This window comes from Puccinia triticina, chromosome 10A, assembly GCF_026914185.1.
Source record: "Puccinia triticina chromosome 10A, complete sequence".
NCBI lineage: Eukaryota > Fungi > Basidiomycota > Pucciniomycetes > Pucciniales > Pucciniaceae > Puccinia > Puccinia triticina.
Window position 1 is genome coordinate 6,826,618 of NC_070567.1, and position 24,052 is coordinate 6,850,669.

The 24,052-nt window shown below is 46.4% G+C and overlaps 9 protein-coding genes across 9 annotated transcripts; 5 read left to right on the forward strand and 4 right to left on the reverse strand.

Moving 5' to 3' along the window:
* Nucleotides 1–3,987: 3,987 nt before the first annotated feature.
* On the forward strand, nucleotides 3,988–5,182 carry PtA15_10A712 (uncharacterized protein; the record flags this gene model as incomplete). Its single annotated transcript, XM_053160917.1, has 4 exons — nucleotides 3,988–4,291; nucleotides 4,376–4,411; nucleotides 4,493–5,005; nucleotides 5,091–5,182. The coding sequence occupies 4 exons, from the start codon at nucleotides 3,988–3,990 to the stop codon at nucleotides 5,180–5,182; spliced, it is 945 nt and encodes a 314-aa protein (XP_053024843.1).
* A 1,090-nt stretch (nucleotides 5,183–6,272) lies between these two features.
* On the forward strand, nucleotides 6,273–6,743 carry PtA15_10A713 (uncharacterized protein; the record flags this gene model as incomplete). The annotated part of the gene is made up of 2 exons (XM_053160918.1): nucleotides 6,273–6,369; nucleotides 6,496–6,743. 2 exons carry the CDS (start codon nucleotides 6,273–6,275, stop codon nucleotides 6,741–6,743), a joined length of 345 nt encoding a protein of 114 aa, XP_053024844.1.
* A 1,159-nt stretch (nucleotides 6,744–7,902) lies between these two features.
* PtA15_10A714 (uncharacterized protein) lies at nucleotides 7,903–10,054 on the reverse strand (the record flags this gene model as incomplete). Its single annotated transcript, XM_053160919.1, has 6 exons — nucleotides 7,903–7,941; nucleotides 8,020–8,530; nucleotides 8,631–9,308; nucleotides 9,475–9,592; nucleotides 9,699–9,717; nucleotides 9,833–10,054. The coding sequence occupies 6 exons, from the start codon at nucleotides 10,052–10,054 to the stop codon at nucleotides 7,903–7,905; spliced, it is 1,587 nt and encodes a 528-aa protein (XP_053024845.1).
* Nucleotides 10,055–10,602: 548 nt separating this feature from the next.
* On the forward strand, nucleotides 10,603–14,288 carry PtA15_10A715 (uncharacterized protein; the record flags this gene model as incomplete). The annotated part of the gene is made up of 14 exons (XM_053160920.1): nucleotides 10,603–10,733; nucleotides 10,807–10,884; nucleotides 11,068–11,350; nucleotides 11,462–11,850; nucleotides 11,939–12,006; nucleotides 12,103–12,249; nucleotides 12,364–12,530; nucleotides 12,605–12,828; nucleotides 12,935–13,043; nucleotides 13,138–13,226; nucleotides 13,311–13,632; nucleotides 13,717–13,767; nucleotides 13,929–14,050; nucleotides 14,246–14,288. The coding sequence occupies 14 exons, from the start codon at nucleotides 10,603–10,605 to the stop codon at nucleotides 14,286–14,288; spliced, it is 2,223 nt and encodes a 740-aa protein (XP_053024846.1).
* A 923-nt stretch (nucleotides 14,289–15,211) lies between these two features.
* On the reverse strand, nucleotides 15,212–17,773 carry PtA15_10A716 (uncharacterized protein; the record flags this gene model as incomplete). Its single annotated transcript, XM_053160921.1, has 12 exons — nucleotides 15,212–15,246; nucleotides 15,319–15,410; nucleotides 15,509–15,664; nucleotides 15,739–15,833; nucleotides 15,903–15,982; nucleotides 16,059–16,218; nucleotides 16,286–16,426; nucleotides 16,517–16,782; nucleotides 16,874–16,989; nucleotides 17,070–17,160; nucleotides 17,258–17,433; nucleotides 17,562–17,773. The coding sequence occupies 12 exons, from the start codon at nucleotides 17,771–17,773 to the stop codon at nucleotides 15,212–15,214; spliced, it is 1,620 nt and encodes a 539-aa protein (XP_053024847.1).
* An 895-nt stretch (nucleotides 17,774–18,668) lies between these two features.
* Nucleotides 18,669–19,135, forward strand: PtA15_10A717 (uncharacterized protein; the record flags this gene model as incomplete). The annotated part of the gene is made up of 3 exons (XM_053160922.1): nucleotides 18,669–18,690; nucleotides 18,761–18,933; nucleotides 18,989–19,135. 3 exons carry the CDS (start codon nucleotides 18,669–18,671, stop codon nucleotides 19,133–19,135), a joined length of 342 nt encoding a protein of 113 aa, XP_053024848.1.
* Nucleotides 19,136–19,542: 407 nt separating this feature from the next.
* Nucleotides 19,543–20,225, reverse strand: PtA15_10A718 (uncharacterized protein; the record flags this gene model as incomplete). Its single annotated transcript, XM_053160923.1, has 3 exons — nucleotides 19,543–19,670; nucleotides 19,738–19,830; nucleotides 19,952–20,225. The coding sequence occupies 3 exons, from the start codon at nucleotides 20,223–20,225 to the stop codon at nucleotides 19,543–19,545; spliced, it is 495 nt and encodes a 164-aa protein (XP_053024849.1).
* Nucleotides 20,226–20,894: 669 nt separating this feature from the next.
* Nucleotides 20,895–21,707, reverse strand: PtA15_10A719 (uncharacterized protein; the record flags this gene model as incomplete). The annotated part of the gene is made up of 5 exons (XM_053160924.1): nucleotides 20,895–20,979; nucleotides 21,057–21,162; nucleotides 21,239–21,398; nucleotides 21,516–21,566; nucleotides 21,633–21,707. 5 exons carry the CDS (start codon nucleotides 21,705–21,707, stop codon nucleotides 20,895–20,897), a joined length of 477 nt encoding a protein of 158 aa, XP_053024850.1.
* Nucleotides 21,708–21,781: 74 nt separating this feature from the next.
* PtA15_10A720 (uncharacterized protein) lies at nucleotides 21,782–23,836 on the forward strand (the record flags this gene model as incomplete). The annotated part of the gene is made up of 3 exons (XM_053160926.1): nucleotides 21,782–21,999; nucleotides 22,117–22,213; nucleotides 22,307–23,836. The coding sequence occupies 3 exons, from the start codon at nucleotides 21,782–21,784 to the stop codon at nucleotides 23,834–23,836; spliced, it is 1,845 nt and encodes a 614-aa protein (XP_053024851.1).
* Nucleotides 23,837–24,052: the final 216 nt, after the last annotated feature.

The following is a 24,052-nucleotide window of genomic DNA, read 5'->3' on the forward strand; positions in this document are numbered from 1 at the left end:
TTGAAATCTTTCTCCTGCTGGTTCCAGGATCATCAAAATATTGATGCATCTATTGATATCCACCAATCTGCCCCCTTCCCTCTGTGAAGCTTAATAATTTTAACCTCTAGCTGCTACATTTTTCAGTCAGATGGAGGTCAAGTGAAGGAAAATTGTGCAATTTGTATTCACATACAAAAGGTGCATGGACCCATATGAACAGCTGACCGTATGGCAAACTTTAGCCTGCATAAGTGGACCATCACTTGGTAAACATCGTTGGTGAAAAGGCCTCTTTGATTGTTCACATTTCATATTACAGGGAGGGAAGACAGGTTACAGAGGTTTTCCCAGCTTTGACACTGTGTTATACTCAAAAAAGAGAAATTTAATTTTACATAACTTTCCTCCCAATTGATGAAGGGAACAGGCATGGCAGAAATATCCCACAAGGATTAATCTACCAGTTAACTGAGTCTTTGCGGTTGCTATAATTTACAGCTATCTTTCATTATGTGATTTTATGTGGGTTTTGATTGAAAAAAATCAGCCCTGAAAAATCTTCCTTCTCACTTGGTCAAGGATATCTTTGAGCATCAGGATAGTTACATTCTTGGCAAAACATGTTGTGAATTGAAGCTCACATCCTGGATTTTGTTTGATATGAATCAAACAGAAAATTTCAACTAAGATATTTCCATGTGTTGGAATTGAGTTACAGATCGTCCCGCAACCACTTCACCTACAGTTACACATCTGTTGGGAAGAAAATTGAACAAAGAGTTGCGACTCACATCTAACTCACATCAGACCATTTGACTGACAGAATTACGGCCTGGCACTCTCCAGAGAGTGCCACACTTTCCCCCCTTGTGTTAAAACAGCATCTCTAGTGCAAATCCATAAGTTGCCTTGAGAAAAAAAACTGGCAACTATCCAGGACTAACATCAAACAATGTCAAATGCTATTTCACATTCCCATTGATGTGCATACCCAATCGTGGCCATCCACTGTTGGCGTTCAATGTGGAGATGATGGCGGTGGACGAGACAATCAAACAGGTCCTCTGGATCCGCAACCTGCTCAAATCCCTGCTTGGCGCCAGCCTCACCATCCGGCTCAACTGCAACAGCAACCCCGTCGGCACACACGTCCATGCCGGCGCGACTATCCTGTTGAGAATAGCCGACCATCCCACTATTCGCGCCGGACTCGCCGTCCTTGCCTGGATCCCTCCCGCAGACCAACTCGCCAACATCCTCACCAAGCCGCTTCCAAAGACGTCCTTTGACCTCCTTGCGCCCAAAGTTCCAAGGGCGACCAACTGGCCTTGTCCCCTTCCTCTTGATTCCTTGACCACCCTCAGAGTCCACCACCTGATTGCCTTGAGAATATATTGATTGCCTGTCAAGAGAGCCCGCCGCCTGAGTACCTTGAGATTCCGTTGCTTGCCTGTCTGGAGATTTCGCCCCCTGAGCACCTTGAGAGTTTGACTTTGCCACTTGATTGGCTTTCTTCTGAAGATCTACTGCCTTCTTGGCCGCTTGTCGATGTTCCTTTTGTTTTTGCTCTCTTTTGGCACTGGTTTGACAGATCTGAGACCTTGGGAAAGGTGCAGGATGCTTGTGGGAACATGCATTTGCCCCAGTTCAATCCAAATCCCAAGGGAGCCAAGTCAAAAAACAATGATGCCTTGGCTGTTTTAGCGAGCATGAGGTTTTTTTTACTACATGCCTAGTATCTTGAGTTTGGGAGGGAGAAAAATAAAGATGAAGGTGGCAGGGGATAGCCAGGCTTCTAATGATTCTAAGTGACAATGTAGAGGGTGATTAAACAAAGATGGCACCGCGCAGGGGCCTTAGCATAAAAAAGGAAGGATTATCAACATTTCTCTCAGGCAAATTTCACCGATAAGGCATAAGTCCCTCCCAGAGATTGGGAGGTACTTAGTTAAGTTAGGGCTATAGGGTGCAAGTCCCACCTGCCAAGGGCTGTCAGAGGCTCGCTTTGCGAGTCACACGCCTGCAGCAGCGAGGGACTTAAGTTCGGAGGCCCGCGCTTCGCGCGAGGGGCGCCTGAAGAAGGGACTGACTAGGTTCAAATTCTAACACAATTTGGCACAGTTGGAAAGTTTCCGAGTTGGTACTCCAAAATTCCAAAGGTCCAAGGTTCAGGCCCCTTTTGGCAGGGCCCAGCGTCATATGTGGGAATAAACCGCAGCGTAATAATCCAAATAAGCTTTACTAAACCTTATTTGTATTATTACTGGGCTTACGCAATTATAGAGGGCCGTTTGGGACGGCCATCGTAATATAGCGACAGCAGTCCTGTCTGTTTGGTGCGCCACTCAAAAACAAGTCCGGCCTGCGCTTCTCTCCTCCTCAAATCCAATGCCACAATGCCCCCACCGGGCTCCGCAACCCTTGACAACATCCGCCTCTTGCCTCGCTTCCAAGACGAACGCCAGCAGAAAATCATCAAGCTGGTCATCTTGATGGTGATTGTAGCCTCGCTTCGTTTGGGTCAGGAAGCGGAGGCGGGATTGAAGCCTCGGTCGATTGGGGGGGAGGTTTCGAGGATGGAGGTCTCTTGCGTTGGGGTGCCATTGAGTCGCACGGATTCGAGGCTGAAGGGAGCGATTATGACCGCAAATTTTGGGGTCAGGGTGAAATATCCCAAATGGCGGGGGGAATAATGGAGCGTGAACTCCTGTCGTCAACTTTATGACGCTCGGTGGGCTGCCAAACAGGGACAGGGGATAGCGTAATATCCCCTGTCCCCCCGAAAATAATCTGCAAGGTTTTTTATTACGCTCCCACATTTTTGTGGACAGCCAAACGGAGCCTCAATTTTCCGCGCAGGAAACAATTATCCCAGCGCAAGTTGAAAAGATAAGATCCGGCGGGTACCCGGCGCCGGGACCGGATTTACCGGGTTCGGATGTCGGACAAGGTCTACCCCAGCCCGATGCGCCGGGTGGCATCGGTTGAAGTGTCCGGGACATTTTTTTGGTGCGCTGTCCCTGGGAGTCCGGGACATCAAAGTGCACCCGTGTTTACATACATGATGATGTACCAACAGGGACTGGGAGTCGAAGCCGGTCATATCTGCAGACTGTCGAGCTAGAAGACGGAACAAATGATGTCACGGAGAAACGACCCTCGGAGTCCCCATCGTCGTTCAGCCATGATAACAGTTTGTGTAAATATCTTGTTCTCTAAATGGTGTCAGCTGTGTCAGTGGGTAACGGTTGACAGGTGCCCGGTATCCGGGTTGATCAATCGACAACATTGCCTGTCCTTCCTTTTACTGCTAACCTTGCAACCAGCTCTAAATATGTATCTACAAGGGCGAGTCCAATCCGTATAGGACCTTCGAAAAACGTCATCATGAGCTTCCTTTCAACATTGTTATGCAAAATATTTATGTAAAATACCAGCGCACAATATCCTTTTCGCGTTCACTGAGTCACATCCGTTATATCCCTTGTGTGGGTTGTATCCAGTCTCCCTTTTGCCTATTAACATAGGCGTCAACAGATTCACCAAAACGTAAGTAGTCAATAGACAGTAAGGTATGCCTAAGTATTAAGTAACAAAAGGAGCTGTTTATGCGCGCTATGCAATGTTATTTCACCTCAGTGCTGACTTTAATATGACTATTCCCATTGATGCCGGAGGCAATTGAGGAGCAGATTACTCTCCGGCACTATTTGTTTGTTGAAAACTCAGCGTTTCTAGCCTGGTTGATACCCGTCCGGGTTAGCTCAGTCAATGAAATGGCCACTTATAAGCCGCACTCGTCGTCGTTGGAGTCATCCATTCGCCCTCCACATCATTTGACTCCCCTCTACCCACCACTCTCCCTCTGGTTTCTCCCACGAAAAAGAATTCGCGCTCCGAGGTTTTGAAAACCAATCCATCTCCCAAATCGCTACTCTTAAAACCCGCGTCTCATTCCCTTGCTAGATCCCTTAAATACACACTTCAGAGAACCTACCAATCGAAATGTGCCATCCAACTATCCTTCTAGTCATTTTACTCTTTATATCGCAAGGTCTTTCTCGCTTCATAGAGCCTGGTGTGGTCCCTATCAACCTTATCAATCTTCAGCGTCGCGGGATCGATCAGAGTGTTCTACTAGAAAACGGCAAAGAGGCACAAAAGCTAAACGCGAAGTTCTCTGGCATGAATCCTAACTCGCCATGTAAGACGGGCGATTCCGCATGTATCTCTGGGGGATTCTCTCAATGCGTGGGAGGCAAATATGTGGGTGGTCCTTGTGCCCAAGGCTCGAAATGTTTTGCGATGCGTGAGTTGATTTCAATAGATGCCTCATTGGACAGCAATACTCGGTACTCAGTCTTTTCACTTGTTATGTATGGAAATTTTACAGCTCTTTTATTGAAGAAAGGAACATCCTTAGGTTGTGGTAAGCTCAACCGCTCGGCTAACTCGCCTCCCTGCGTGACGGATATTCTTGGAGATTAACTCTGAACGTCCTTGATCATAGATACCGAATCAGATGCAACCGCCAGAATCAGTAACACTGGTGCCACTGGTGGTCTAACTGGGACAGGCGATTCTGACAAGACATCGAACGGCAACTCAACCCAGGCAAGCCCAACAGGAGACAAGACTGTCAACGGTTCAAAATCTGATTCAACCGAGAAAGATGACAATTCCACTGGATCGACCGCGGATTCAGCTGCGGATACGAACAAAAATTCCACTGCAATGGGTTCATCGGCAGGATCTTCCAATCCACCCGACGTCTCAGATTCAGGCACCGATGAGAAAAAAAAATCGCCCTCAAAGGATTCTTCTTCAGGAGATTCCGATTCATCCGACAGTTCGGCTTCCGGCACCGAAAAGAGCTCGAATAAATCGTCCGACTCGAGTGATGCCAAGTCAGATTCTGGGAAAGCCTCGGAGGGAAGTAAGAATTCAACATCCCTCTCGGATGGGAAGGAATCTAACCCCAAAGAATCCAGCTCCAACTCTAGTAACGATAAAAAGATTGCAGGTGAGTTCAGATCTATGCGCAAAAAAGAATGCTTCAATTGATTAATCTAACCGGGTTTTTCTTCGGACACTTTCGTTTTTTGTAGATCCGGTTAGAGGAGCCGACGGTGAAGATGTTGAAGATCTCAGTTTTGCCAAGGATAATTCGGAAGAAAACGACTGCACAGATGAATCCTAACTCTACGTAACAATGAGCTAGTACCAGCGGTGGTTTCTCCGATTTCCATTTTTATTTCATGATATTTATATGATTTTTTTATCAGTTGGGTTTCAAGAGAACAGAGGCAGCTACGTGGGCTCATTTTGTTAAAGCGTTTAGAATCCAACTTCCGACCCAAATTACTTAAAATAGAATTTTGGCTCGAATATATAAATATGTACGCTTGATGTAGATAGTTTCTTCCAAACTGGGTCTGGATTATTCAAGAAATTTATGGGTCCGGAATCATTGAATGATTTCGTGATAGGTTTACACAACAAAAACCATTCTTATTACTCGATTAAGGCTAGAGTTGTTGCGAACGTTTTCCAATCTGTGTGATTTTGTAACGTTGTCCGTTGGAAGCAAAAGGGTCCAAGCGAAGCTCAACGCTCCAACGCATACAAAAGTAACATTCCAGATCTTTTCTTGACTACCCTCACGCGAGCTCACGCGACACTCATCTGCTGAAGCAATATAGAGCAATATCGACTTCAAAAAAAACACCCAATGTCGACAGCCAGATTGCAGCTTGATACCTTGCAGATTTATAAGGTGGTTGGGATCCCCTGTGTATGTAAATCAATGTTTGAGTATGCGTGTAGCGGAGGATGTGTGTATCAATCTAGATCCGTTGGGTTGGGGGAGGAGAGCAGGAGCTTGAAAACTGCCAGTGGGACTGGTCTATAAAGGTATCTGTTGATCCGTCAGCTGGGGGCGGTTTCTTCACCACACCGTGCTCCGTTTTCTTTTTTTTTTGCTGCTGCATTACTTCATCTTAACCAGATTTTGCAGAGAGAAATACGAAGCTTGACAATTTGCCTCGCCAATTCCACAAACGTAGATTGTAACACATTTATTTATCTCGAGTAAGTATTTAGCAATTATCTGAGTAGCATTTCAGGCTGAGCTCTTGTCAGCTTATTGATATCTTAGATTCGCAGTATATCTGTCCAACAGAAATCACAATCAACAGCTCCTCAAGTCTCTGATTCTCCTTCACCCAGATAGACTCTCTTGGACCTGTCAATCCTCCCCGATTCGTCTCACTCAAAATACCACAAGCGATATGCTCCACTTAATCCGAACTCTGTTTTCTTTGACATTGGTTCTGGCCTTCACCGTGGCAGGATACCCTATCCAAAATGAAAACACACTGCTCAAAAGTGGGTCATTATCTTTAAATTCTGAATTTGACAGCCAACGATTTGGGAAGCCATAATACTTTTGAATGCTCATCAATCCTTCTCTCCGTCCCCTTTTCGCGCATTTTGTTGTGATCTTCATCATAGACGAGCTCAAAGGTTTAGGAAAAAGATTCCACTCGATCCGCCCCCAAGCATCCGCCCCACGGCCATGGGTCAAGACCGCTCGAAATTTTATTCAAGAAGCTCCTCGTGAGATTCATGCCGAAAAACGAGCGAGCCGACCAATCCCTCGAAGTCCAGGGAGAGATGTCGCCACCTCTCGCCAGACAACTGGATGGTCCAACCCGCGCCCATGGGTCCGAAAAGATGAAGTTATCTCATCAACGAAGTGAATAAATAACGTTTTGATCGGTGAGCACTTATTACACTAACTTATCAGCGCGCCCATCCTTTCCTGCTTTGGTTTCAACTGACACCTCCCAGGAATTTCTTCATCATAGCGCGCCGGCTTGGACATAGGGACCTCGCGGCGTAAATGGCTTCCGAATCGGTTGAAATTCTGAAATTGGGTTCGGTTTAGTTTATGTCTCCAGGTTTGGGTTTTAAAAAAATATGACATGCATTGCAGAGTTAATCCAGAAACAGATTTCATGTATTTACATAATATAAACTGGGGGAGTCTTCCAGGAACCTTAGTTCTGCAGCCCCAAGATGGACCATGAATCACTCAAAGGATTGTTTCATTTAGGGTCCCGGGCAGAATCTGTGCCGTGAGACAATCGAAGAAAGTGACGCTGAGTGAGGCTTGGTATGGCTGATTGAGAGAGATAAAGCATTGGTAAAGTGCTCATCGCTTCCAAGTGATGACTTGCTAGTGAAAATCAATTGAGATCAACTTGTCACCATCAAGGAGTGTCCTCCTCAATCAAGCCTTTAAAGGCAACAGGAAGTCCTCAGCTTAGAGACCTTCACTGCACATGAGTAGAGATCTGCTGGTTCGAAGAAACTATGCACACACAGGTGAGCATTCAACTTTTGGTCAACATGTATCATGGGGCCCTGGGCAAAGCAAGACGTCTATTTACAAATTGTTGAAACCTCGATTTATTTTGCTCTTTCCACTTGTCTATCAGACAATGTGGTTGGATGCATCTCTGTTTAATGAATAAATGTATGGATTCTAAACACAAAGAATCCTAGATACATACGACTTTCAATGAGAAGGGCAAGGGTTGGAATCAAAACAAAAAATGCAACAGATTTCCTGAAGGGGAACAAAAGGAAGGCAAGATAAGGAAGACAAAAAAAAGATGAGTGGGCCTGGGGAGTATACAACGAGCGGCCAAAAACTTGAATTTGCCCTTGCCTGCCGGAGGGCACGGCGCAAACCGCCTCGCACGAAAGGCGACCTCAGACCCTGTGGGGCCGCCCTTTCAGGCCCATCACTGGGAAGCTTTGTCAAGCTTTCCAAAAACTGGGTTTTCAATGTTTCTTGCATGATGTCTAAATGAGGTAACGAAGAGGACAGATAGAGAGGGAAAACAGATCGATTTATTCATCCGAGTCTGTCATGAATTCGCCCTCCTCGCCCTAGTTCAATTACAGCATAAGTTGGGTTAGTACTGAAAGATTATCTCAAAAGATGAAAAGGGACAGGATGAAACTAACATCCTCAAAGGCATCAGCAATCAAACCAAAGTCGACTTTGTATCTCAGGACCCCGCCGATCCCACCGAAACCGCGGACAAATTGAGAACCTTCGGTACTTCGATTTGTGACGAACTCTAAGGCCGCCCCGAACTCCTGATACTTTTCAGCCAACCATTCGAGTAGAGATTGAGGTTCGGCGGCTTGTTCCATCTCCAGCCCGGTAGCCTTATCGATAAATTTCTCTCGCTCCTTTTCGGGTAAATGGGCCAATGCTAGCGAGGTACCTCCGCTGTTCGCTCCAGATTGTCCCGCACTTGTGTTGTTCGAGGCCGTTGGTGGGGGCGCATTTGTGTGAATGATAATCGTTTCTCCTGTTGAGGATCGCAAGGTGTGACGTGTGATATCAAGGTTCTCCCAGACGATTAGTGTCTCGACTGCTCCCAGTTCTAGACCTCTGAGGGTATCTTCAACTCCAAAACAATACTTTCCTGTATCAAGTGCGATTTCGTCAAAATATTTTTGAATCAATCTGAAAGAACCATAAAATAAGTTGAAATAGATGGTGAGTATGGTTTCCTGAGCGACGGGGGAAACAAAATGAGGATAATCAATGTTTTTTGTCACTAAACTTCTTCTCTTGGATGAATTTGACCTGCGATAAACTTTCAGCAGCTAATTCGATAGCTTGATTGAATCCGTTTTCACCGCCATAACTGACATCGACTACTTTGATGACTTTAGCAGCCAACCGAGGGTCGAACATGTCACTCTGGTTTAGCTCTGTTTTGAAATCCGCACTACCGGCCATCACGATTCCTTGGACATTGACTTTGTCATTCGTGATGAAATGTTGGACAGCGAATTCGGCCACCTTACGGACGTAGTTGTGTCTCTTTTCTTCTCGAAGTCGGGCGAAACGGAGCGCAGATTGACCACCACGGCCGTGTTTCTTGGGCAAGTCAACTGTAAACTTGTGAATGACTTCTCGAGTATTACCGGCCAGTGTCCCGAACAAGGAGCCGTTTCCGTCCATGACGATGAACCCAAACTTGGCATCCGATTCCAATAGTTCAGAGAGCGCTTCGGTGTGGAACTTGTTGTCACACAGATAGAGCGAGGTGTTGATTGGCTTGAAGGGTTCAAAGTCGAAGTTCACTTTCTTTTCCTTGCCCTCATCCGTGAGGATTGTTCCACAATAGACAATTAGACCGTTTGGTGGGATCCGATTATAGAGCTTGAGTCTTTGTTGAGTAGATGTAATAGCCGCCAAAACAGACAACCGATTCACCCGGGATTTGATATTGGAGCTGAGGTGGGGATAATGACCCGTCAGGAATGTCAAAGTTTTCGTCAGCTTTCAACCCTGTTCCCGGGGATATTTAGTTAGAAGTGGGGTGCATTGTAGCAGTTCTAAAAAGGCTGTGGGGGCGTTTATCCCAGTGACGGAGCTCAGGGCGATGGAGATAGACTAACGCTGTACCATATTCTTGAGCCAGCATATTAGCCGCTTGACTGATTTGCGATTTGGGTGGTAAGATCAAGCTGATCATACTAGTTCCGGCACCTCGAGCGGCCTCAAGACTTTTGACCACTAGATAACAGGAAACGGAAATGAGAGTAGCTTTAGTAACCCTTCGGAAAAATATCGTTTTGTATATCGAAGCCAATCAGTTGCTAGAAAAAAGTTTCGAAATCACACTTCTTGATCTTCCATATCTGTTGATGATCAAAACGGAACAGTGGCAATGGGCTCATCAGCCTCTGGCGAGTTTCTGTGCAAGTAAACCAGAAGCAGTTAAGGAGAAGGATATAAATCTGAACCAGGACTGACTTGAATGTTTTGCTCGGCTTCTGACTGCGGTTGTCCGGACATATCGTTGACTGTGTTGGTAATTCCCAAGTCTTTTGGGGCTAGTGAAACGATATCCGACGCAGTGTTCCTAGGTGGTTTCCAAGAGTTGTTGCTCCGCAACACGTTGGACCACGGCGCCGTTCTCACGGGTCCCCCGACCTGACCCGTGACGCCTCGACGTCGTGCGGGCAGTTGCTGCATCACATGAGCCCGCAGCAAAGTCAAAGCCAAGGAAACAAGCAGCACACTGCAGCGTCGTCCAACTCAAGCGTCCCAAGTTCCAAATGAATCAGATATTTGCACCACATTGACTTGCTCCAACTTTAGGACCAGCCTGAAAAAAAAAGATAACTTCTCTGATTCATGTTTTACCTCCACGAAGAGTTTCTTGAAGGGACTGATGCCAAAAGGTGCAAATTTTATTCCATGAGCTCAAAATTGCTCTAAATACAAATTTACGTTGGCGGAGATGGTGTTTGATTTAAAGCTTGGAGCTGATTTACTGGGTTCAAGAAAGTGCGTGGATTGAAGCCCAAACGGCCATTATATAATTTAGGTTGTTTTTCTTTTTCCTCCTGCTCTGGCGCCATCTTCACTTTCAATCATCAACATATTTACATAGTCTGTTATGAGAGACGTTTAGGCACATGAGATACCTCGAGGGGCTGTTTGGATTAAGGTATTTATGGATCCTTGAAGGGTGTTTGGTGAAGGATGATTCGAGGGGTCTTCGATGGGCTTATAGGTGCATGTTTCGGTTGAGACCCAAGCCGAACTCGCGTCACACCGCTGAGAAGCCGCGAGGAGATCAGATTAACCCGATCAGGTCGATCGACACTTCCTTTTGGTCTGACTCCGAGCAGAAGAACCGAGACTCTGAGTCCGGCAAGACCTTCTAACTTGGAAGAACTTGCCGACCAACCATCGTTGATATTAACCTCCTTGTGGCGAAGTGTTGAGTTGAAACCGTCAGTACTTTTCCTCCCTGCCGATCGAATGTATGCGTCTCTAGCTTCACATCCGACTGACTTGTATGGATGTAATAATGTATGCAATTGGTTCCACCTCAGGCTCGTTTGACTAGAACTCGTATCGTTGAAGGAAACTCGAGAATTGTATTCCGATCAAGATTGTGAATGAACTATGAGGTTAACTCACCTGACGTGGCTTTAAAACTGACCAGTTGGACGACAACCTTGACCCTGATGCTTTAGGTTCGACAACAACATGCAATCAGCTACTCTCAATCAACAGCCGGGTCGTACCTCCGATCAACCGCATAGCCAGAATGGCAGCAAGTCGAATCCTATCATTAATTTCCAAAAAGAAATCGATGAGATTGCTCGCAAGAACAACCACCCAGCAGCCACCGCCATAAATCCAGATAATCATGCCCATGCACTGGCCTCTCAGCTAGAGAATTCACATATCACGGACGATTCTCTCTTGGTTGAATTAGAGAAAGTCAACCAAGTCGAACCAGGCGTTGCCCTCAAGGTACGGCCCAAGATTTTTAATTAACACCATGTTGGATCTGTGATAGGAATTTAACTGTCCTGAAGAGCTCCTGATGACGCTAACTTTTTCATGCTCCACAAATGATGAAAGACACGATTGCTCAATCGATCCAGCTTCCTGATCAAGTCACTCTCAACTTATATTGAGAAAAGGCTGGTAACCGATCATGAGTTAATCATCTACCTTGGCCTACACAACCTCCATCATTCGTCACTTGGTGTCCTTTTTCAATCCGAATATCAGCTGCCTTCCGACAATCAAGACCAAAAACTTTCGCTTACATCAAATGATAAGACGCGAATCATTCAAGGATTACAAGAGATTTCAAATTCTATTGGGGCCGAGGTTTTTACTCTCTGGGATGGTCTTCAAGATGAGAAAATACATGAGCCTTCACCCGACGAAGGGAATCTCATTGATAAGCTGGCCGTAAACGACGAGGCCATTTTGGAGCGTTGGAATCCTAGCTCAATGAGAATGTTAATACTTTCAGCCCTACCAAACAATCTTCTCCAGTTCAATTACTAGTCCTCCAGTGTTGTTGATGCTTCTTGTATCTCTTCCCAGTATGATTCGGAGCATCCCGGAAAGTGTACATGACATTGTAGAGCTACGTGTAGCCTGTGTAGGAAACGGTACGTTTGCGGCATTATCATTTGTCAAAAAGTTGACAACATACTTTCTGCTAACGATTGACTTCCGTCCTTGTTGCGGTACATCCGGTTTGGTAGTGGATTCTGGGAAAAGTACCACTTTGGGGGTACTTACAAAAGGAAAATTAGACGATGGGCGTGGCCGGGCCCGAGTTTCCTTGTTTCGACATAAGCATGAGCTGGACAGTGGTCGTACCTCATCTGTGGGTATGGAAATTATGGGTTGTAAGTCGCCAGTCAATAGGTTTAGGCTTCTCAATCTTCACGTTCGTCTGGTACTTCTACACCACAGTTTAAATTGACAATGAATTCAACATATAATATCACCGAGCCTTGTAGTTGACGCCAAAGGTAAGGAGGTTCGCCCTGAGGGTGCTGCTGGTGACCTGCTTGCTTCGAATCAAGTTGGATTAAGAAAACAGCAACTCAGCTGGGATGACATATGTAAAAAGGCAGCCAAGGTGGTCAGCTTCATTGATTTGGCTGGGCATGAGCGTTATCTCAAGGTGAGCTTTGCTTGGTCGCCGAACAACAAATGAACTGGACATCTTTCTTACCTGGCTTTTGTCGAGTTTTACAGACAACCATCTTCGGCTTGACTGGCTGTTCGCCCGACTTTGTGCTCTTGATCATCGGCGCCAACGCCGGGCTGATCGGGATGAGCAAGGAGCATTTATCGGTCGCTTTGGCATTGTCGATCCCAGTCGTTGCGGTTATTACTAAAGTTGACACTTTGACACCAGCAAATGTTTTGGAACAGACCATTAAGCAACTTGTCAAGATCCTGAAAAGTCCTGGCTGTCGGTGAGTTGTTTTTCGCTATGACGAGGATTCTTCCTGTTCTGTACCCTTAATGCTTTCCCTGAACAATTCTACCTAAGCTTGATTTTTATCTTGTGTTCTTCTTTAGGAAGGTCCCCGTGTTCGTCAAGAATGAAGGAATGAGTTCGGAGTTGGCTCAAACCTTTATCAAAGATAAGGCCTGTCCAATCTTCATGATCAGCAATGTTACTGGAAATGTTAGCAAACATGCCAATCAATACATCCCATTCAATTATGTCCGGATTGAACAAGCTTACTCAAAAAAAGCAAATGTTATTTTCTGTCCCATAGGGCATTGCACCGCTGAAGTTATTCTTGAACAGCCTTCCTGCTGGTCTTGAGGCGCAATATCCCATCGATGATCCTTTAGAATTCACTATGTGAGTTTCTTCCTTGACTTGCAGCAGTCTTGAAGCTTCGTACGGACCCTGCTGATAGCAGTCATTGCGTCTCGGTTAATCAAGATCCGATGCGTTTTCAGTACCATTCGTTGGGACAGTAGTTTCAGGAGTGATAGGGTCGGGTCATTTGGCCACAGGCCAAGAGGTGTGGCTAGGCCCGGATGGCCTTGGACACTTTTCTCTCACCATCATTAAATCAATCCAACGGAAGCGTGTCAACGTTGATCATGCTCATGCTGGTCAAAGTGTTAGCCTTAACCTAAAGCGAATCAAACGGTCTGGAGTTCGAAAAGGAATGGTCATCCTTTCTAAGAATCTCGAAAGCCCCCCGAAGGCCACTAAAGTCTTCGAAGGTCAGGTATTAATCCTATACCACAACAGTACCGTCAGTTATCATTCCGATCAAGTTTTACCACATTGTAGCCAAACTTTCCCTGATATTCCAAACACTTGTACTTCTGGTCACCAGATCCAGCCCAACTATCAAGCAATGCTTCATGTCGGGAGTGTAAGACAAACCGTGAGTGGTATTTGATTGTCCATCTGTAATTTCAGGAGAAGAAAATAACTTATAGCCCTCCTTGAAATTGATGATCCCAATAAACTGATTGACCGCTCACCGATATTCCGATTGCGAACAAAAACTCCGATGCGAGACGGTTGAATTATATCCGAAAACAGGTCAAAATATTATCTATCGAGAAAAGTCAAGTCTTGAGGACTGGTGACCGAGCTAAGATCAAGTTCGAATTCATGAAGCAACCGGAGTTCGTCAAACTTGGCCAAAAACTTCTATTCAGAGAGTTGAGTTTCATGCTTCTTAAAGACCTCAGTTTCCATCTTTCATGAACGATCGGGCGTTGTGAATTGATGCATTGATACTGATTAACGTTTTGCGTCACTTGTCATTCTTGTAACTCGCCCACAATATATTCTCATAAATACGACTCGGTCGATCCCAAATTTCCGTTGTAAAACATCGAAACAAATTAAATCAGAGGTAAGACAAAAGGTTTAGGTGTGATTACTAAACTCCTTTGAACGTGGGGAGAAAACCAACAAATCAAAAACGTATCACACTTATTACGAGACGAATTGGTTATTTGCAACAATAAGGATTTCTGAAACTTTTGCTTTTGTCATATGTTTTCTTATTTCCCAATTCTGATGTTTGTCAATTGATTTATGTTGTAGAAACACTTCATTTTCCCAAAAACCTATAACCACCCCTGACCAAAAAAAACATACTGTCTCTCGTGCTGTTTGTGGATTTCTAAATGAATCTCCTTCCTCCTGTCAATTAAACTTGTCTGACTTGCGCTCAAGCTTCAAGCAGATTTTGGATGGTTGGTTTCTTGAGACAAAAAGTCAAAGTAAAAGTAAAATGTGCAGCATCCTGGCTCACATTGTGGGTGAATAATTGGCTGGGTTGAGGATCTCTCAGTTGAAATGGGGTACGCTCAACCATTGAGTCACAAATTGACATCATTATGTTCAAGTATTTATATCTTTGAGACCAAAGGAAAACTGCCAGAATTAGCACAAGCTTTGAGTGTATATATTTAATTTAACAAAAGCAAACCAAAATTATGTGTTTGGTTTTTTTATTCGATATTTAGATCCACGTTGAATACAATGTATTGTGTGATTCCGTGTTTAGTCCATCACAAGTATTTCATCTATTGCCCATCACAACCTACATACAGCGGAGCTGAAGTGATCGTCAAGCTCTTTTGGAAGTCCATCTACCATCATGGTGTCACTTGAAGCCATCAGCCCCGATTATGGGACCCCAAAGCTCTTACTGCATATTCCCTTTTCTACAAAAACCACCGCGCGACTTCTCTTCCTGACGAGTCCATCCACACCGTGGGGGATTATTTACGAATTGTTCAAAACCAACCCCTCTAATTAACAAACAGTCCAAAGTCCTCATGAAACCCAAATTGAAATCCAGAAACCGATCACGATTGTACAAACTCATCTTGGTCCTCTCCCGCTGTGTATAGATTTCATACACTAGTCAGCGCTCTTCGGTGCTGGTGATGTTGGTCATGAATGTGTGACTTACATAGTTCTTCTAGAGATTTGCCTTTGGTTTCAGGTAGCAGGAAGGTCGATAGCAAACCAGTAAACATAAAGGCAGCGAAGATTTGGAAGATGCTAAGATGAACAAAAAGAGCGTAGGTTAGTGATTGGTGATAACCTGATGAACCCATCAACATAGAAACGTTTTTCATTCAAGAGGTTTAACACTCAACTGGTCGATAAATTGGTCCTTTCCCCCAATATCCTTCAGTCTAGCAAATCCAACTTGGGCAATGATCGCACCCAGTTTCCCGGAAGCAGCCGAGATTCCGTGAGAGGTGGACCTATATCGGGTGGGGAAGCATTCTCCAGGAATGACGAAGGTGGTACTAAGATCGGTAGAATTGCGTCAGTTTAACCGACAGTTTCAGTTTGCGACAGTACTGTGAATTAAACAACATACGTGTTAGGTCCGAAATTTTGGAAGAAGTTCGCGAAGCAGTAGAAGGCGATGAATAGGCCGACCGTGTGTTGAATAAGTTGATGATAGGCAGTTCCCTGTTGAAAAATAATAATATGCGCTGAGTGTGGTGAACTACGGTTGAAATTCAAGGAGGATTGACGGACCATGATGATAAACAGTACTGTGAGAACTGAGAATCCCATGATTTGAATTGGCTTTCTGCCCCACCAATCAATGAATGCGACTGTTAAAGAGAGAAACAAAGCGAGTTGTGAGAAGAATTTCATAAATTCAAGGGTCGGAATTAAGTGGGGACCTACACGCAACCCAATACCCAGGGATCAGCCCGGCCACGGATAGGATGACATTCCCACTCGAAACATTGATAAGGGTTTGATAGATCTGCTCGTTTTTGGTGCCCGTAGTTGCGGCTCCAAAGCCGATTGCTTTCAGAACGATCGATGAGTTCAATCCAAGACCCTGTGGAAATTTAGCGACACCTTAGTTTCTGGTCTGTCGAGATCTCAAGGGGTGGTTTGTATCTTACATAAAATGCGACATCAAGAGCGAACCATGACCACGCGCATCCGAACAAAATCTTAAAGTTACGCCATTGCGAGTAATGATGGATGAAATCACGGCGAGAAGCTTTGGGCACTTCGGCAGGAGCCGCGTTTTTTTCATAATCCTATGCATGGGGTAATAATAAGTCAAGTGTGAATAATTTTTGGAAAAGAGATAGTGATGAAGGATGTCCGGGATTTCCATAAGAACTAACGTGCGCATATCCACCGGTCGAAAGAAATGCATCAACATCGCCAGCGGCACCTTGAATGTCCCTTTCGATATCCATGGTGTATCTCGGTGTCTCAGGAATCGTCAATCGGAAGTAGAGCGCTACAGCTCCCGGTAACGCTCCGAGTCCGATCAACAACCTCCAGCAGTAATCGACCGACTCGCCCGCGATGAGGTCCTCCTTGATCGAGCCTTCAAAGGCTTTGACGACGACCACTGCTACTATGGCTGCAGTAAGCTGACCAAAGCCTGCACATGATCAAGGTTTGTTGGATACGTTAGTTCTTATTTCGGTCATCAGTTTTTCTCTGGTTTACGTGCTTTGGAGTCTTGGAGTCACCTTGAGAAGCAAACACCGCAGTCATCATTCGCCCTCGGATCCGGATTGCGGCAAATTCAGAGGTGATACAGGCTGAGAGTGGATAATCACCGCCGATACCTAGTCCCAAGAAAAACCTGCAAGAACAGTAGGCCATATCCGCTTAGTCGTCTTCGTTTTGCGCTCGTTGGACTGATGATGATGGTTTTGAACTTACCGCCACATTATCAAGACTCCGATGAGGGAAGCCCCTGGGCCAGATCCGGAAACAGCCTGTCCAACAGTCGCTATAATAATAATCATCAATTCTACATGTCATGCATACCAGACCGCAAAGTGTTAGCTCATCTTTAACAAGGCTTATGGTCAAGGGCCATCTAGCACATGTCTGGTTTCTGGACTGACCAATCCCATACATCCGTTTTCGCCCATAAACATCTGCTAGCCATCCGAACAATAGCTGGCCACAAAACGTGCCGACCGGTGTGGCCACCTTGATCCCGAGATCTTGGTTTGTGGTTAGACTGGCTCCTTGTTTGAGAACGTACCCCAACATGATACTCGCGATGTTGATGGCAAAGCTAGGGGGTACACATAAAAGGACGATCAGACCGAGTTAGAAACTGACAAAAAAGAACGCCAAAGAAGACACGTGTGACGCGCGAGATCATAATGGATCCCAAAGCCAAAAATAATTAAATAAACTTACATGTCATAAGCATCGGTGAAGAAGCCAACGCCCGAGACGAGGACGGCGCGGACATGAAACCAGCCAAACTTGGCAGTGTCGATTTCAGCCAGGGCGGCCCGACGACGTTCGGTGAGTTCATTAGTGTGAGGGGCGAGACGAGTCTGTGTGGTGATGTTGTGGTCATCTGAGGAGGTTAAGGTCTTGGGCAGAGGGTCGGTTTCTGCGACCATCTTTGGCAGACTTTCGGGGGCAGAGGGCAACAAAGGGGTTATAGACCGATAGGCTGGCTAGGGCTGTAGAATTTGCTATGGGGAGATGGCGATTGGATGGGGATGAGCTGTTGGTCCTCGTTCGATCCTGGGGGGGTCCTTGAAATATCAGAATGATAAAAAATGGGACGGAGAGTTTATGGTGTCAGGATTTCTCAATGTTATAGGCTTAGAGTCTAGCCTACGGGGAAAGAAAAGCGAGATGTTGATTAGGCAGATGGATCAGCTCATCGGGTGTCGACGAGTGTCGGCAGAAAGGCAAAAGAAGCTTGGCTGGGCAGCGCAGAAAGATCCGGTGGGGGACTCCGGAAGATTGGGTCGGGGAGAGCTGGGAAAGGATCTGAGCAGGGTGAGAGATTAAAGGCTCACAAGGGCTGGCCGAGGCAGAAGGTCAATTGGAGAGGACGGAAAAGAGGCTGCAAGTGCAGGTACAAGTCTAAAAGTGTGGAGGGTCGGTTTGCAGGAGACCCACGGGCAGGAAAGTGTCCTTGAACCAGAAAATGTCTATGGATCTATAAAATGTGAGGAACGGTCGTTGGCAGGCTGGATGAGGGCTTAATATTTAAAATATTGAACTTGGATGCAAAGAGTTCGCTCTCTTTTTTTTTGTCGGAGTGCACGGCGACCGGGAGTGAGGGATGAGGAGAGAGCTTTGCTGAGGACGACAACAGTATGCACTCGCTGAGACGACGAAGGAGTCAGCCAGTCGCCATTTCGTGCGGGGCGTACATAATTAAGCTGGTTGGCTCGAGGATTCGCCAGCTGGGAGCCACCAGAACGTGGGCAGAGCAGCCGATTGATTGTACAGGATGGCAAGAATTGGGAGAGAGAACGTGGGCAGCAGGAGGGCCGACGCATGGACGAAAGATCACACAGCGGTAAGCAGGATGGAAAACCGCACACACCCACACAACAGACAGGCAGATTGCTGGGTGAGGCCGCCGACAGCCTCGGCGAATCCAATGGTAGCCGAGGAGCGCGTCGACTTGTGTTTCGTCGGTTCGTTGGAAACAGCTCGCGAGACAATCGTGTCGGGAACGGAGCTCGATCGTCAAGAACGGGCAGGGGCGTCTGGCAGGGGAGGAGAGCATACGCTTTCAGGTTTCCTTCTCGGCGCTCGAGTGCGGCTGGACTTTATATAAACAAATATATATATGTATGTGACTAGTACAATAGGAGGAAGCTGCTGAGAAGGAACGCGCCATCAACGTCCTGGACTACAACAATGCTACTGCGATCGCCGAGGAGAAGAAGAAGGAAGCAGCAGGAGCACCGGAAAGCAGAAACAAGGCTTTCGGGATTAGTAAATACACAAGTTCATAAATATGTACTACATACATATATATTCCTCAGCAGGGTACATATTTAAACATGAACTGGCAGCGATTGCCCACGTTCGACTCCCAGCTTGGCACTTGGGGGTTGGGGTGCACAGCGAAGATCCAGCCAAGTGTCAACCACACAAGCTCATCTTGTCCAAACTCAGCATTTTCAGAAGGGGGTATGATGCGTTGTTAGAAGGGCCACCTAGATTCCGGGTGCGCATTGGGCGGGCATACAACATGAATGATCCTGATAGGTCACTGCTTTAGTCCACGCACGCTGGCTGGCTCATAGATTACAACGTTGGCACCACAAGCAGGGGGGGGTCTTCAGAAGGCGAAGGTAGGAAATCAATGACAGGAAGGAGCAAGAACACAAATACAAGACGATGTAAATATGCCATATCTTCAAGTACGAGGACGGACACGGCGATCACCGCGAGTTCCTGATCCAGAAGGCCTGGGGCGAGAACTACCAATAATGGGAGTAGCGGTGCCTGGAGTAGCGGTGCCTGGAGTAGAGGTTCCCTCTTGGTCTTTAAGTTGGGGTACTTGTTCTTCAGTCTAACGTTTCTTTCCAACAAGTATGAAAAAGTAACTTACCATCTTCCATGGCGATTAACTTCATCGATGTTTTCAACAGAGCTAGAAACGCTTCTGCAACAAGCGTATCGGTGATAGGTATCGTTGAATGAGCTATGAGACGTAGTATAGCCAGGCAGAAGAGAAAAGAAGAAGAAAAAACACAGAGGGGGCTATCAGTAATACTCTTCCTGGGTTAACTTCAGGTTTCAACGGAGAAATGGAGCGTAAATACCTTGGCGATTGGTGACTTGAAAGAAGTAAATGGCTTGTCGAGATACGCACTGCAAGGTTGGGGGGTCAAGTGCCACTGGAGGAGCAGCGGGCAAGTCGAGTTGAGCAGGAAGAAAGGGCATGTCGTGGACTTCTCCCAAGGGTATTTTAAATTTACTCGGAGAGGGCGTTGTAGAATGAGAATGATGGGATGATCGTTGAAAAGAAGAAATGGTCAAAGATCCGTTCATTAAATACCCTTTCCCGTTAGAGCCCTTCGCCCAGCTTACATCCATCTCCAGCCAAACTTGGAAGCACTTCTTCAGAGTAGACCAACCTAGTCCAACCGAGGCGGAAGCCGTGTTGGGCGCACTGGACTAGGCCGTTCACCAATCATGAGCACATTGTATAGATACAAAGCCAGTGAAAAAAAGATGCTCTGTAAAAGAAGATGCTTGGTACAATTCCAAACACTTGTCGAACTGGCCCAACCGACTCATGCGGCTACTTACGGTATGTATGTCCAAAAGGAGGGACTTGCTAAGTCCCTCGATTGGAACTTGAAGCGCGCGAGCGCTGTCGCGAAGCCACACTCCAAAGGAGAGACTTCTACACCGGGGGTCCTGGGGCACTCTCCAGCGGGGGTTTCGGGTGTGCTACGCGCGCTTTGAGCTAGTGCCGACCGCGCTTGGCCTTTTTACTCCCGAACTTGGGCATGTGCCCTGACGCACTTGATCCACTATATGAGCTCGTGTGTCTCGTCTCAGGAAGCCATTCACCTTCTGGTGGAAGCCGCCACATATCAACAGCCATTTTGTTGTTTGCGTAATCGTTTCCCATAAAAAAGATTATCACAACATCAACTCATTATAGGCCACCATTGAAAATTACAAAAATGTAGAGATTCGTCGATGAGACTGTGCTGAGTGTTGGGCCGCCAAATTCTCAAGAGATGGCCGTCAAAGTTATGCGTCGTCTTCCTCCTCTGCGTCCGGCTCGTCTACCAAGAAGTATCTGAGCTCATAAGTATTCTTGCTCGAGGCAATCACACTAGTAACACCATTTAACAAACTGTTCGTTAGTATTGTTGACCAGCATACATGTCAAGGAGTACCACTCGTACTCACCGAATGTAGTTTCGGATCTGGTGTTTCTTGAGGAACTTTTTCGTCAGGTATTTGAGGTAACGTTTCGAGAATGGGATTGTCGAGGAGACCGAGAGTTTGTGAACACCTAGAAAGGGGTTGTAAGGACTTCTGTTCAGCCAAGTAAAGTAATTGTGAGAGGGGAAGAGATTCCTAGCACTGACCCTCTGACTGGATTTTGATTTTGTCGCCGAGTTGGCCGGCCCGACCGTCAACCTTGATTCGATCGTGGAGAAACTTCTCGAAAGCGGGACCATCGAACACACCATCGCTGGCGGGTTTCTTGAAGTCGACGAAAAACTTGTGGGAAACGGCAGCCTTGGACTGCGAGCCAGAGTCGATGCCGATCAAAAGAGGTGAAGGTTGTAAGTCTCAACCTCTACCGAGACGCTGTTGATAGCCATTCGGAAAAAGGTGAGAAGAGTGAATGTTCAAACTCACAGTCATCTTGATCGGTCTGGAAGTAGGATGGGATCTAGCTCTAGGGGTGGCCTACACGCAAGTTGTGCAAAGCTGGAGGGAGAGACGGGGCAGATGGCGGGTGACCGGTTGGCCAACAAGCGCTGATGGGATGGTTTCCAGGGTTAGGTTTCCGGGTGAGAATACGGCCGACTGCGCCGGCACAGCAGACATCGGGTGTTATTATCCTCGGGTTCGGGGGCAGTTTAGTCGAATATTACGGAAGAGAACAATTCAACCAATCAACCATGCTCGGTCACTCCGTAAAACGAATCTCGATCAGGTCACCTTTCCATACCATACCATGTAACCTCAAACCAGCAGCAACTCGCAACCTCTCCCTGGTATCCGCGCGAAGCATAGCCATTGAGGCAGGCGATCTTGGCCGCCTTGACGGAGGTGATTTGTTGGAGGCGAAAGAAAGAACCAGTTTAAGCTTTGCCGATATCGCTAATCAGATTGGGAGGTGAATCCGGTTTGTGGTTTGTCTTTCCTTTCTCTTTCTTATTCTTTCTTTACTGACGCCAATCCTTAACTGGGTTCTTGTACTTTATTTCTACGACTAAACACAATTAACTCAAAGATCAGAAAGCTGGACCGCCGGCTTATTTTATGGAAAGAATCAGCCGACTGCATCAGATTCTCAGAAATTGGCCGAAATACTGAACCTACCCCTGCAGGTTAGTTTGTCTTTCTTCCAATTTTGTGAACGGTAAAAGCAAGTAGCCCCAATTCATTTCCCTGATTTGTTTCTTTCGATACACGCAATCAAGGCGCACCATTCAACCCCTCCTCCACCCTCGATTTCACTTGCTTCAAGATCCTCGTTATTTCCTGTGCTCGAAGAAATCCTGCTACTTCCAATCTCTCACGACCGTCTCGTTACAGCTCACGGATGGATCAAGACGATTCGGAGACAGAAGAACGTCACATTCGTTGAACTGACTGATGGCTCAACACCCAAGCACTTACAAATTGTTGTCGGACCCAAAGACTCGGAAGAGCTTGAAACCGGCTGTGCGATTCGAGTAACTGGGTACTTAGTTTTGAGTTGCGGCAATCGACAATCTAAGGAGCTCAAAGCACGTTCTGTGAGCTTGATCGGATCATGCTCGGCAGCCGAATACCCTCTGCAAAAGAAAAAACACAGCGCGGTTTTCTTGAGAAGTATCCCTCATCTGCGTGCTCGTACACAAGAGACCAGTGCTCTGATGCGAATACGATCGACGATGGTCCAAGAAGCATCCTCGTTTCTGCATGCGCAGCATTTCTTCCGCTCCGAAATACCAGTTATCACGTTTAACGATTGTGAAGGTGCCGGTGAAGTGTTCTCTGTCGCCCCTGACAGCCAATCAAGAACAATTCCAAAACCACCCAACCCAACATCTGAAGTTAGCCCTTCTCTTGAACAGAGGTTCTTCGGTCGCCCGGCTTTCCTGACCGTTTCTGGGCAGTTGCACTTGGAAGCTCTCTCAAGTAGTCTTGGAAGAGTCTACTCCTTCGGACCAGCTTTCCGGGCCGAGAAGTCTCAGACAAATCGACACCTTGCCGAATTTTGGATGCTCGAGGCTGAAATGTCGTTCATTGAAGACCTAGAAAGCCTGATGAATTTACTTGAGAGCTTGATCAAGTCTATCATTCAGAATCTTCACCAGTCCGATAGTCTTTCCTTGCTAGATCTAAAATCCCTTCAAGCCCCCAAAGAGCCATTCGAATCAACAGAAAAAAGCTGGCCTCGGATAACATATACGCAAGCCGTAGAGCTCATCCAATCGCATCACAAGGAACATTCATCCGGTACAAATATACTGCCTCCTCTCACTTGGGGCCAACCGCTGGCCTCGGAACATGAGAAATGGCTCTCTGGAACCTATGCCCAAGGGCCAATTTTTGTGACCGATTATCCGGCTTCACTCAAACCGTTCTACATGAGACAGACTGCAGGATCCTTCGACTCGTCTCAAACGCACGCAACTACTGTCGCATGCTTCGATCTACTGGTCCCGGGGGTGGGAGAATTAGTGGGCGGATCACTCCGAGAATCGAATCTGGCCAAGTTACAAGAAAACATGATACAAAAAGGGTTGATCGATCGAGCTGAAGCAGCTCACAACGGTCTCTCTGGTACAAATGAAGATCAAGACCACAAATTTCGATGGTATCTTGAGCTGCGTAAATTCGGGAATCCTGCCACTGGTGGGTTTGGGATCGGCTGGGAGAGGCTTTTGTCGTGGATAACGGGGGTGGAGAACGTTCGAGAATGTATTGCTTTTCCGCGTGTAACTGGTTCGGGTCATTGCTGAATGCATCTCCATAGCTTCACGGTCGTTGATTATTGTGAGTGCAATATGACGGGGGTCATCCGACGCCCTGAGTCATCAAGGCCGCTCATTGCTCATGAGATAACAGCCTTCCCCAGTTCTAATGGTCATCTCTATCTGAACAAGTTAAATGTTCCTTGTCAGAATTTAATAAACAACTTGAAAAAGTTGGTGGACTTCTTCGTGTAGACGCTGCAG